The following is a 14262-nucleotide window of genomic DNA, read 5'->3' on the forward strand; positions in this document are numbered from 1 at the left end:
TCATCTCCTGAAACATGAGATCATGACCTGAGTCGAAATCAAGAGGCAGACGCTTAACCGATTGAGCCACCCAGGTGTCCCAAGATCATTTAGATTTATTTTCAGAAACTGTAACAGCCTGTAAATTTTTAGGAAGTGTAGTGTATCTAAAAGGAGAGAAAGATTTTTAAAAAACTATAAATTAGGGGCGCCTGGGTGGCTCAGTCAGTTATTTGGCTCAGGTCATGATCTCGTGGTTCATGAGTTCAAGCCCCATGTCAGGCTCTGTGCTGACAGCTCAGAGCCTGAAGCCTGCTTCAGTTTCTGTGTCTCCCTCTCTCTCTGCCCCTCCCCCCTCTCAAAAATAAATAGACATTAACAATAAATAAATAAATAAAAATAAAAAAACTATAAATTAAACCTTCATATGTTTGTTTTTCTATTAGTGTTAAATAATAGTTTCCATTTTTAACACATGTTTGGTAATGAGTTTCTTTGTATAACCCCTTTTTCTTGTATACACAGACTTTATAAAAGTGTGCCTTTGTCAGGAAACATTTTCTTCTGAAAGTTCATTAACATTTCAATTATTAGCAACTTAATTTTCAGAGCATTGACCTCATGTTTAAAATACAAATGTGAAAATCATAGAAACTTACACAATTATCCATTTTGTGTAGGTACATTTGTATACTCCCTCACATCATGAAGGGTTTCAATTTTTAAGCTGCTCAGCTCTTAAGAAAGCAGTTTTAGGGGCACCTGGGTGGCTCAGTCAGTTGAGCACCTGACTCTTGATTTCGGCTCATGTCATGACCTCACAGTTCATGGGATGGAGCCCCATGTCGGGCTCTGTGCTGATAGCAGGGAACCTGCTTGGGATTCTCTCTCTCCCTCTCTCTCTCTCTCTCTCTCTGCCCTTCTCCTGATCACACTCTCTTTCTCTCTCTCTCAAAATAAATAAACAAACAAATATTTAAACAAACAGACAAAAAAAGATTGAGGCACCTGGGTGGCTCAGTTGGTTAAGCATCTGACTTTAGCTCAGGTCATGATCTCATGGCTTGTGAATTCGAGTCCCGCTTTGGGCTCTGTGCTGACAAGCTGGAAGCCTACAGCCTGCTTCAGATTGTGTCTCCCTCTCTCTCCGCCTCTCCATGACTTGTGCTCTCTCAAAAATAAACATTAAAAAAAATAAATTTTAAATAAATTTAAAAAAAACAGTTTTAAATTATCTACCACTGTAGCTGCAAAAGCTTCACCTCACATGAGAGAAGAAAATGGGCCTGAAAATGGACTCGAGTGCATGTTTTTTTAACACGAGAAAGAATATGCCTTGCCAGATAATCAGTACACACAGTAAAACCTTAGATTATGAGTAACTTGTTCTGTGAGTGTTCTGCAAGACAAGCAAACCTTTCTAATAAATTTTAACTTGATAAACGAGCAATGTCTTGCAATATGGGTAGTGTATGACAACAAATGTCATATGATCACCAACTGAGCCAATGTTTCTCCCTCTCCCCCTCCCTCTCTCGCTGTGGGACTGTGGGTGATCATCAATGCAATGTCACATTTCTGCATAATCCTCAAAAGGAGGCAAAAGCAAGTGTCATTGGCTAGGTTCCTTGTTCAAGTTGCACTAAAAGGAAAAGATTCCAATGAGCGACAGATAGCAGTGATTCCATTAGTGATAGTGAAAGTCGTGCTACACAATAACCCTCTTCTCTCGTCTCCCTCATACCAGCCACGAAGGCTTTCAAAGGTAAGTGCAGGTTCATTTGTTTATTTTTCTTTATATTTTGTATTTTCTTTATTATTTTGTATTATATTACAGTATTGTAGTCATTTTTATAGGAGTATTTTTGGGTTGTGGAACGAATCATCTGAGTTTCCATTATTTCTTGTGGGAGAGTTTGCTTTGATATACAAGTACTTTGGATTACAAGAATGCTTCTGGAACAAATTATGCTTGCAAAACCAAGGTTTTACTGTACCTTGATATACAAGTACTAACCTAGGATTTGTGTCTACATATTAAAATATCTAAATTGATCTAAATTTACCAAGATAATATAAGCTTATCTTGTTTATCATATCCTATAAGATTTTAAACATAAATTCAGGTAACCAAAACAAAATGAATTTTTGTATAAAGAAATATACACATATGCAAAGGACTTCCAGCCTGAACAAAATGGCTTTGACCCATTTTTCCCTACTCCTCTCTTAAGCACAACTATAAACTTTGGAAATAATGAGAGAAAACAAAAGAACTCTTAAAGGTGGTAAAAAGAAAGTTAACTAGTTGGGACCCGAGGACTGGAGAAACAACACAGGTCCGGGGTCTGGCATCCCCTCACCCAACAGAAGGATACTCAGACTCAGTATTTCCTGACTCCTGATCGAAAAATACAAGACAGGCCAGGTAAGGTCATTTCTCGTCAGAGTTCCAGAAGGAAGGGAGAAAGAACGTGGAGTTTAAAGAGTATTTTACGAAGTAACATTTAAAAACATCCCAAATCTAGTGGAAGACATGAACCTACAGATTCAAGAAGATGAGCTAACCCCAAACAGGGGTTAGTGAGTCCAAAGAAACCCATGCCCAGACACATCATAATTAAACTCTTAAAAATTAAAGACGAAAAAAAAAATCTTGAAAGTGGCCAGAGAGAGAATACAGTACCTATAGAGAGAAAAGCAATTTTAATAACAGTGTATTGCTTATGTGAAGCCACAGAGGCCAGAAAGAACTGGTCCAATATTTCTCAAGTATTAAAAGAACTGTCAGTTACAAATTGTATATACGGTAAAACTATCCTTTAGGAAAAAAAGGGGAAATGAAACCATTCTCATGGAAGGAAAACTAAAAGAATCTGTCACAAACAGCCTTCATCTTAAAGACTGGCTAAAGAAGCTTCCTCAAATAGAAAGGACATGGGTTTGGGCCCAATATATTTTTCTATCACAACTAGTAACGCTCCTCATTAATGGCTGCAAAAATTGAACAATCTTAAATTGAAGAAAATCACTGTGTCACATATCTGACAAATTATCTGGAAAAACAAAAGAGGGAAGTATTGTTTTGAGTCAATAAAAGAGAAAGCAATGGGTCTCAGAACCTGCAGAAGTCATGGGAATATGAGATCAACATTAATACCACAGGAATTTAAATTCTCCAAAATACGTGGACACAAGGTGTCGCGTGACCATGAATGCAGACCTAGGAAACAGTCAGATTCTCTCTTTTCCAGAGGGTAGCACAGTTCCTATTCAAATATGTATTCCCAGATCCTAATACACTTCAGGCAAGGGTGAGCAAACAATACAGTATCTAAACAGCTACAAGATGAAACGGCCATAGAACGTATTTTAACATAGAGGGAAAACCAACTGGAGGTGGCTAGCAAATGCTTCCTCATACCTCACCAAGGAGACTGTAAAATAATGATAAAGGACAATTTGGTGAAACACGCAGCTTTCAAAATAGTGCTGATAGAGTCAAAGTAACATGGAAAGACGCCATACTTTGGAGGTGTTGCTGGACTTTTCTGACCTTAAGTGCCTCTTCTGTAAGATGAAGGTAACATAGTGTATGATAGTTCTGGCTATTAAATAAGAGAGTGTGAATAAAATAGCCTGCAGAAAGACTGGCACATGGTAGGCACATAATAAATGACAGGTAGGATTTATATTACAGCTCCATATAAAAATATGGGCTGTGATTTCTTCTAATAAGAATTGGGTCAACAGATTAGATGGGACAGAAGAAGAACACAAAGAAATGTAGCTGTTTTGGGATAATGGAATCATGGGTTAACTTTCATCCCTTTTTAGAATCTCATTTATTTGTACAATATAGGATTTGCAATGGCTTTATAGCATGCCTTCTAGAGATGAGTGAAAATAATTAGCAATTTCTCACAAGTTTTTCTTCTATGTTTTGTTTGATTTTATCCTTTTTTCCCTCAAGAGAGAAAGTAATAATATGCCTCTGTCTCTCTGAGTGAGCGGGGGGCGGGGGGTGGTGGTGAAAATGTCCAATATTTCACAGGCACCCTATAGTTCGCGATGATTCCATACAGACACCTTGAACTGAACATTACTGGATTTTAAAGGGCAAAATTCACATGTGAGTCAAACATAAAGATATCTCTTTCCCTTTTGTCTCTGAAAGCAATGCTTCTGTCTTCACTGAATTAGGTGACTTTAGCCCTTGCTGTAAGTCAATTTGTCAAGTAGCTACAGCCTCCTTATCAGACATTGAGTCACTGTCCTTGAAAAAGTGGACTGAGTCACCTATTCTCAGATGAAAACAGCTTTAACTTGAAATTCCTCTGTGGCCGCGGACAGTGAACACGACTGTCGTAAACTGAGGCGCCCCTCCTGAAATCTGCATCTTCCCACAGGCAATGACCACGTGGCTTATTTGATCTTCAGATATGTGTGAATATGAAATCAGTATTAATGCACATAACCATACTATGTGAACAGAAAATAATTAGCGTCGCGTAAAGGATTATTCTCAACGTACTAACATCAATCACCACAGTCCTACCTTCCATATGGGCTGATGAGCTGTTACACTGCCTCTATGATTTATGAAATTTTGGGGGGTAAATCTGAAATTATTTCAAAACTGAAAGTTAAAAGAAACAAACCAGAGAAGTCATCCCCAGCTACCTCATATCCTCACCACCCTGCAACATGCAAACGCTGGGATGTTTCCTGCCTCTCCTCCCCTTCGTCCTCCAACCTTTCTCTCTAAGCCCGAGAAGGAAGGAAGGGACAGCACTGCTATGCACGACGTCAGGAGCACCACCCGTGTGGTGGCTGAGGTTCTTGCACCTCTGGGCAGGAGGCTCTGGATGTGATTCCCCCTCTACGGACAGAGCCCAAGAGGCTCCCCAGCTGACCTGGCCCTGGGGGAAGTGCCCCGGGGTGGAGGAAGCAGTCCCACCCAGGAGCAGTTGCTAAACCCAAGTGTGCGTCCCAGGAAGAGGTTGCTGTGACCCAGGAAACGTACAAGGCTCTGGAGAAGGTCTGCCTAGTGAAGGGGAGAAGCAGGGCCTCCCCATCTGACCACACCACCCCCCAACCCCCAAAAGCGTCCTTTTGAGTGAAAACACAGCCCTGACCTCCAGTGCCTTTCTCCACAAAACTAGTTTGTCCTCTGCTCTTTCCTCATGCTGCTCTGTCTTTAGCAACTTAAGCATGTGTTTCTTGTCCCCCCACGTCTAAGCAGTCACCGGGCCCCTGGGATTAACTCCTTCAGCTCTCTTTACCCTCCTCTATCTTCACAGCTGGTACCAAGTTCAGGGCCAAGTTTGGGCAACCTGACCCCTGCTTCTGTCCCCTGCCTGGCACCCTCCAGTCTGTTGTTCGTGAAGAGGTCAGAGGGTCTCTCCTAAAAACGCATCTCTGATCACGCTGCTTCTCACGTCTCTCTCTCTCTGTCCCACGCGGTCTCCGCACCACCACGGTAAAATGTGCACAGGACACTGGGGGCTCTGCTGCGCTGAACTGAGTTCAGGAATCACCTCCTCAGAGCAGTCTCTCCTCACTGCCTCCAGGCAGGACGACCGCATGCCCTCCCCTGAACCCTATGCACTGTGCAGACTCTAACAGCAGCGTTAGAGCCTTCAGGGTACGGACTTCTCTGTGCATGTATCCACGTCCTCTGCTGGATTGGGATCCCCACACGAACGGCGTACATTTACCTGGACCGGAGTCAGAGACACACACATACCATCCCATTTAGTCTTCACACATCCACGCATTATGTCCGTTTTACAGACGAGGAAACTGAGGTTGTGAGAGGTTTAGTAACTTCTCCAAGGCCACAGAGCGAGTGAGTGGTAAAACTGGGATCTGAATGCAGTTTTGTGTGAAGCGCCCAAACACTTTACTGCTAACTGTCTGGTCTCTTGTCTATCCCCAGAGTATACAGGGAATGGTGCATAAACCATGCCGGAAGAATCTTCGATGAATATTTTACAGACCGTGGTTACTAGGCATGGCATTTTTCAGAATGTTTTAATTGAGCAGCAAAGAACATACGCAGAGCTCTGTACTGAGCCAGGGAAAAATGCTACTAGATGAAGCAATGCTTTCTGTTTTCTGAATCAAACTCCTCATTCCCCTTGCCTAGTCACACTCAACCCAGGCAGTCACAAGCAGAAAGACAAGATGAACAGAACACGCCTGATATGGTGCAATGCTACCCAGACTTTAGAGCTGAGTATCTTTCCCTGGCAGATGGGAAGAAGTACGGTAAAGGGCCAAGAAGACAGGCATTGACATCAAACAGAACCAGGTTCAAACTCCAGTACGATCGTTCACAAGCTGGGTGACCTTAATAGGTTGTGTGACCCCATCTCAAACAGAGACTGGTAACGACTTTGCAAGCTGTTCTAAAGAGTACACGCAGTAATGTGCACTTAATACACATTCCTCAGTCCCATCTTCTTCCCTCGACGATGCCCATGACAAGAAGGAATATCTTTAAAGGAAAGGAGCCCTAAGTCGTCAAGAGAGGCCTTCCGAGGTGTCCAAATAGTTGCAGAACCCAGTAACACTGACGCTCTCTCAACCTGAAAAGGCACATCAAGCTCTATTAGAACATTTCAGATCTCTTGCTTCTGTCCAGACAAACATGCTTGTGAATCATTTGCTTCCGTACGAGAAGCAGCCGGCTGGTCAGAAATCACTGGGAGCAAAGTACAGCAAATTAATACAAAACAGTATCAGTCTAAACGCACCAGGCCACTCTGTAAGGAAACCTTTCCATTATTCCAAGGAAATCATTTTGCTTGTACATAAGCGGGAAGCAGCATGGTCTGAGCCTTCATCATTCACGGCAAGAACAGCAGATTGAAGCTCAGGGGTCCTGGCCTTGCCATTTTAAAGGTGACCTTAGATAAGTTTTTAAAAATTGAATATTCATTTATTCAGCAGATATTTACTGAGTGTCCTTAAGATTATATTCTAATGGAAGAAGAAAGACATCATATAATAGAATGACAGACAGAAGGACCGGCAGGGAGAAGTCAACAGATACTGGTGATCAGAAGAAAACTAAGAGCTTGTGAAATTGATCGTGACTGGGGCCTGATTTAGGATGCAGTATTTTAGAAATGGTGACATTTAAGCTAAAATCAGAGGAAGTAACTTCTTGTTTCTGGACAGCATGTCCTTTTCTATAAAATGTGACTTTGGAATTGGCATGCTTTTGAAAGTCTCCTCTGGTTCCAGGAATCGGTTTCCATGGCTAGCAAAGATACATTACATGTACGGGTAATTCACATGTGTGGGATATATTATATGTGTGTGGGCACATAGGCACATATATTTTTAACATCAAATCTTATCCTATACTTGATTAAGCAAACCATTTAGGGCAGGGAGTCTTAGCTTTGAAGACATTTAAGGTGACAGTAAATTCTTTGTAAGAAACTAAATCTAGCTTTGCATCCTGAAGCTGTTCCACTGGTCTTGGTCTGATAAAGAAGTGTGTATTTTGTTAATGTTTTGGCAAAACGAAGCCAAACTGGCCTTTGACCAGAGGAGTTAATATGTCCTTGCATGTTTCAAAGTAGGCAAAATGCATGAATTTGTAATAAGATTAGGAGTTTCCTTAAACTAATTTTTCTAGTGATCACTTACAACCACAAATCCAGACAGATCGAAATTTTAAAAGGTGAAGCTCTAAGCCACATGTCCCTTTTTATACAAAAACAGAAAAAACAATAAGGTGAAGGGGTATGGAATCTTTTAAGGAAACATCAGTATTTTGACCCATATTTTTCATGCACCAGTTAACCAGAAAATTACAAAACCTGAAAAACTCAGATAAATTATACCAAGGGAATTAATGCAATGCATTCCTCCCTTCCCCCTCCTCAAGTCTTCCCCCTTCCTTCTCTCCTGTACTCCATGCTGGGGTACTTTTCTGGAATGGAAAAGGAGGCCTCTCAAGCTGTTGAAAAATGAGGGCCTCTGAATTTTTAATTCTGTTAACTAATCATTAGAAAACTAGGAATTGCTGTCTCTCTGAGAACCAGTGAGGTAGCAGGCTCCACAGACTCTGCGTTTAATTTTGCAGGAGCTGGCTGGTTTCCCGGCAACACATTGATTTGTAGGGCCACTACTTTGGGCACCTCGAGGATAATTAAATATTAAGTCCCTCTTTGATGTATGCAAAGTCTGCCTAAGAGGATTACCAGCCACAGCGAAGGTAGCAGTCCTACATTTTCTGGTAATTGAACGTTGCAATATCATTATCTATTCTTATCTTTGCTCTGTAAGAATCTGCCTCTACCCTTAATATTACCTTTGAGAACAGAGAAAGGGGTAGGGAGTGGAGAAAATGAGAGCCTGTGTAATCAACATTTTGGGGTCTTCTAGGTGTTTGGGATATGGAGACGAAGAAGACTGTAATGTGTGTGGAAGAAAGAAGAGCGAGCAAACCATCCTTTGTCTCCTCCAGCTCAAGGTTCCATTTTGCACACCAAGAAGGCAAGGCTCACGGTTTAGGAATCTTTTCCAAGATGATGAAGCAATGGAGGTGGGAGGGTGGCCAAGATATAGGCTTCTGAAGGATTTGTGCACCAGCACCCCGATCTTTCTACTGCTCGAGTGAAAGGTGAAACGGTTTTTTAAAAACAATAATGGAGACGGCTTCAGATTTGAACTAGGAGCGTACTTCGGTAACACTCCACAAGTTGCGGCTATTCCCACTGTGAAGCCACAATTTTTCCACATTCGCTTTCCATGTAGCAGTTATTTACAATAATAAACAGAGTGCCCTGGCCAAATACGCTTGCCCTCCAAAACAGATTTCACACAGCAATGCCCGACTGACACAGAATACTTCATTTTTATAGGAGGAGGAGATACTCACTGATTTGATTTATTTTGGAAGACTATAGATGAATGACATAATTAAACTATGGTAGTTTTGTTATTTCCACTATCAAATACTTTAAAGAAACTCAGCTCAATAGCTTCAAAGAACAGGGAAATTGCTCTTATATGAGGACAAAGTAAGAGGGGGAGAACCGAAAAGGGGTAAGGAGGCACGGGACGAGTTTTACTGGAGTCAGGGGTGTTGGGAGAGAGGTTTTCCAAGGGCCTGAAAAAGTTTTCGCCACCAGAGCAAACAGTGGTGAAATGAGACTCTCCATACACACTGTGCAAAGGACAGAAACCAGACTGCGCTCAGTGAAATGGTCAGGTCAATTTAGAAAAGTACACGGAAAAGGAATCTTAACAAAAGGCTGAGCTCCCTTAAGTCCTGTATTTGGAAAAAGTTTTGCTATAACGAAATTAAAATCTCAGAAATACCCAGAAATCACTGAAATCATATAAAAGATGGTATACCTTTTATACCTTGTTCTCTGGGTAACTGGAAAGTTAAGAAAAGCTTAAAAGAAGAAATCATGGTTATACTCCTACTATTTCTGAAGCATTTTGGCCCAAATACGAAAGTGTGTGTCCTACTGTTTCAACATGACAGGTAAGATAGATGTTTTCCCTTTCCCTGGCCTCCACGTCGTTTGGTAGTATTTTTGGTATATTGATCTGACATAACGCGAAGTGGGGCTCCAACCGGAGAAACCGGCCTCGTCGTTCTGCCAGGCTTCAGCCAACAGGGAAGACGAAACCGAGCAAGGTTGAGCACTTGAAAAATGGAGGTTCTGTCAGAAAAGTACCTAACAGTAGGGGCGTTCATTTGTTCCAGAATGAGTCAGAATCCAAGATTCCACGTGGCAAAAATAATACGACCTAATTTTGAGTTTAACTCAAGAGATGCTACGTGAACCTTCCTGTCGCTAAAAACAAGCATACTTCTAACGTCTACTGTGCCGGAGACCTGGAATATATTTTGTAGCCTATTGCATCTGTGTTCATAGACCACTCTTTTAAAAGACTGTTAGTGATCCCTTCATGTAATGCAAGACAACATGTTGAGACTGAGTATGTTGGTAAGGTCATGGGGGCTTCAGAAAGAGTATTATTCAGAGACCAGTGACTTTTAATACAACCCATTTCAGGAATTTGGCAAGAGTAAGAGAATACCCGATAATCCATCTCTTCTGAATCTCAAATTCTCTAATTCTAAAGAATACAGAAGAGTAATTACCCATTTCTCTCATGTAGGAAAATAAGAATACTTAAAATAATAATTGTGAAGTTCTGAGATGAGTCTCAAGATATTCTTAATATCTGATGCATTTTTTAAAAGAAAAATTCATTGTTCTTTCGATGTAGTAATAAGGACATAAACATTAATTAGAAAGCGAAGCTTTAAAATTAGAAGGTACACTGAGTTGCAGTCAGACTTCCAGGAAAGTCTCTTGCAGAGTAGATTATGTGGGAAGTCTTATTTTTTTGGTATATGGTCTGCAGGCTGACGCACTTGACTGAGATTACTGATCCTTACATCCTATGTCTTTAGGCTGCATCAATTTAGAGTTTGAGCCAGACTTCAATGGCTACCGTATTTCTTTGATTTAGGAATCAGTATTCTCATTTACTCAATCAACAAGTATTTGAGCTCCCAATGTGTGCCCAGCATACTTAGGGGAATTCAAAAGACAATATATCCTCCAGGGCTTCTGAATTTTCCACAGTAGTGGGGAGACAAGACAATAATAGTAACAACAATAATAATTATTATAATTATAATTATAATTATTATATATAATAATTATATACACAATTATATATTTATAATCATAAAATATATATAATTATATATAATAATAATTATTATTATTATATAGCTAAAGCTCAAATGTGTGGAATTCAAAGTTTAATTAAGTTTGAAGTGGTCAGGGAAGGTTCCAGAGAGATGGCAGACCAAGTGAGTCTTGAAGGATGAGTGGAGAAACTAAGATCTTGTGTGTGCCTATGTTGTCGATATAGGGACAGAAGAGAGAGGAGGGCACCTGCCTGCCTGGGTAGAGTCTGAAAAAAGTGAATTAGCTAAACTGCACACTGAGTTTCCATTTAGATCCGCATTTCTCCAGGGACAGGGAGAGTTGCGATAATTAACGGATACTGTCAAGAATCCTGACTATATCCTCTGAAGAGAAAAATGCCACACACATGTGAAGTGAATGAGACATCACTCCAGCACCTATGCACGTTCAAACACATGGAAAAACCCAAACCAATTCAATCCAATCCAATCCAATCCAAACGTATTTAACTACTAAACAGCTGGACTGAGGAACACAGTGGAAAGTCTGCATTACCAAGCTGATTATTCACTGGAGGGTGGTTTAAAGTAATCGAGAAATAACCTCCAATTATTTTTAATAGGGAAAGCATGCAAAAACCAGTCGGACGCTCCCTTACCTGTCTCTGGGGCCAAGCGGCTTTGAGAATGGCTTCCGTTCGAAAGAACACAAGGAGCTTGCCATCCTCCTCACTCAGGTTAAATGACTGTCCCAAAATCTGCAGCACCTGAATGCGGGGCCTCACGGGCCAGGTGTCGTCAGCACAGAAAGGCCGCAGCCACACCAGCAGGTCCTCAGAGGAAACCAGGTCTTCCCTGAAGGGCAAAACCAAGGGTTAGGCAGAAACTCCTAAACCTTCTTTAAAAAAAATTCCAGTAACCCAATATAGTGATTGAGCCAAAGACTTGTTTGTTGGGTGACCTTGCCTTTTTCCTACTGAGAAGAGAAATTGAGGTTCTTCTTTTTTTTATTTTTTTATTTTTTTAATGTTTATTTTTGAGAGAGACAGAGACAGAGACTGAGTGTGAGCAGGGGAGGGGCAGAGAGAGGGAGACACAGAATCCGAAGCAGGCCCAGGCTCTGGGCTGTCAGCACAGAGACTGACGCGGGGCTCGAACCCATGAGCCGTGAGATCATGAACTGAGCCGAAGTTGGACGCTTACCTGACTGAGCCACCCAGGTGCCCCGAGAAATTTAGGTTCTAAATGGCTTAAAGAAACCATATTAGGTATTTAAAAACTATGTAAAATGAATGTAGTTTTTACATATTTTACAGTATCATATTGAGTTACATAAAGCAGATGAAAAATAACCATGTTCTTAGCTACTCTATTTCTTATGAAAAGCTTAGTAAGTATGTATTTCTATTAATGCTACTAACAGAGGTAGGCATCATTCTAAGTAATTTTAGGTAAACTAGTTTATCTAAACTAGTTGACAATACCTATGCAAAATCATTATTATAAATATTCCATTTTATTTACATTTTTTTTCCCATTTGCAGAGATAACTGACATAACATCATATAAGTTTAAGGTGAATAATATAATGATTTGATATATGTATATTGTGGAATGATTATTAATAATAAGTTAACATCCATTACCTGACATAGTTACAAAATTTTTTCTCGAGATTAGAATTTTTAAGATCTACTCTTTCAATAACCTTCAAATATATAATATTGTTAACTGTAGTCCTTATGCTGTACATGTGAATTCCTTTTTCTAGATGAGGAAATAGCCTTTAAGGAAAGGCTAGGATATGCCCACACACATCTAGAATAGCGCAGTATGACCCCAAAGTCCATGTTCTTTCTACACTTTTCTCTCTGATAGAATTTCAATACGGGGTTAGAGTATCAAGTTTTCTACTAAAGATAAAATATGAATGCATGGTTATTAAAGACCTGGGAAGTCTGAAAGGCTTCAGAGAAGGGAATATTTGTACGACTTTCTATCCAGTGCTAGAATCTATTCCTTTGTAAACCCAAATGGGCCATCTCAGGAAAACAACTCCTTTGATGATGATGTCAAAGAATTACTATTGATTACGGTTAAGAGGCCTCATATAGATACCTCACGTGCACAACAGCCCCGGAGAGCAGTGCTACGGCACTGAATCATACAGGTTTTGCTGTAACGACATCCTTATGAGGTTTCCAGCAATATATCACCAAGTCCCAAACTCCACGACCCAACAAGACCACAGGATATTTTTAAAAATTCTACAATACCCCACTGAGTGTTTCTGTTACTACACATTCTATAATACACTTGTCAGTACAGTTTCATGGAAATTCAAATTAAAAAACAATTCATCATTTGTATTTAGGAATAAAAGAAATTCTAAAACACCATGGACAAGTGGCTTAAGCATTTTCTAAATCTACGAAGTCGTTTGTTAGTTTTAACTATGTGAGCCTTTGACATGTATCAAAAACGGCAAAATCGGGGTGCAAGAGAAGTAGATTTCTTGGAAATCTATGTGCAAAGTGAGCAGATGGTATCATGTGGGGGAAAAACATTTTGGGGAAACGTGATGGACCTGTGAGCCCCGGCCCCACCATGTGCTAACAACTCTAGATAAAAACCATGAATGTCATCATTCCCATTTTATAGTTAAGTAGACAGAGGTCCTGAAAGTCTGTCTCTTGGGAGTCTGTGAAATCAAGATAATGTATAGAACGTACTTAGCCACAGTACATGGCACAGAGGAAGTACTTAATAAATAGTAAGCATCATCTGCATAACGATCATTATGATTATTATCAGTATCATGAAAGCACCAGCTTGTGCATGATGACACAGGGATGAAAATTATAGGATTCCTGCCTTCAAAGAACTAACAATGGTCCAGAAAGATTTTAAAAGCGACTACTATTCAAATTACTAATATATGTAAATACGAACAATCATTTTGGAGGAACAGAGAGTAGGGCCAGGGAAGGCTTCACCAAGGTCGTGGCATATGGAACGGGATCATAAAGGTCAAGTGGGCTAGGTGTCAAAGGCAAGGTGAGAAAATATCATCCAGATCAAGAGAACAGCAAGAAAAAAGAACCAAGGATTTCAAAGGACAGAGCATGTTCAGGGAGCAATGCAAGTGGGCGGTAAAAGAGAGGAGAGAGCTAAGGCAGCACAGGCCTCCTCACCTGGGTAACCGAGAGCACGCACCCCCGGCCGCAAAAGCAGTGCGGCTTCCTGCTTTGACAGCACAGGATCTGCAGCTGTCAGGCTCACATTCAGCTCCCAGAATCCCCTCTTCCTGACAGCGTGCCAGAGACCGGGAAGTCACTTAATGGCTCTGAGCCTCAGTTCCTCATTAGTAACTTGGAGAGAAGTACAACCCCTTACTTTTGAAGCTTTTGAGAATTAAACAAATATGTAAGTAATAAATTTCAAGCACATAATACATTATCAGACCTATAACTAAGTGCTTCGATTAACTGGCAACCATTATTACTGAGGCCAATATTTGAACTTGGACTCTCTTACTGCCGTTATCAATGACTACACGATGCTCCCGAACCAAATAG

General features: G+C 40.6%; 1 protein-coding gene across 3 annotated transcripts in view; it reads right to left on the minus strand.

Annotated features, from left to right (window-relative positions):
- NBAS (NBAS subunit of NRZ tethering complex) overlaps positions 1-14262 on the minus strand; it is a 329610-nt gene that overhangs the window by 27800 nt on the left and 287548 nt on the right. For all 3 annotated transcript variants that reach the window (XM_078444965.2, XM_078444964.2, XM_078444966.2), the window contains one exon: positions 11344-11539. In XM_078444965.2, the coding sequence (XP_078301091.2) occupies positions 11344-11539 (196 nt within the window). The remainder of the gene's footprint in view (positions 1-11343; positions 11540-14262) is intronic.

The sequence above is a fragment of the Panthera onca genome, chromosome A3, assembly GCF_046562875.1.
Source record: "Panthera onca isolate mPanOnc1 chromosome A3, mPanOnc1 haplotype 2, whole genome shotgun sequence".
NCBI lineage: Eukaryota > Metazoa > Chordata > Mammalia > Carnivora > Felidae > Panthera > Panthera onca.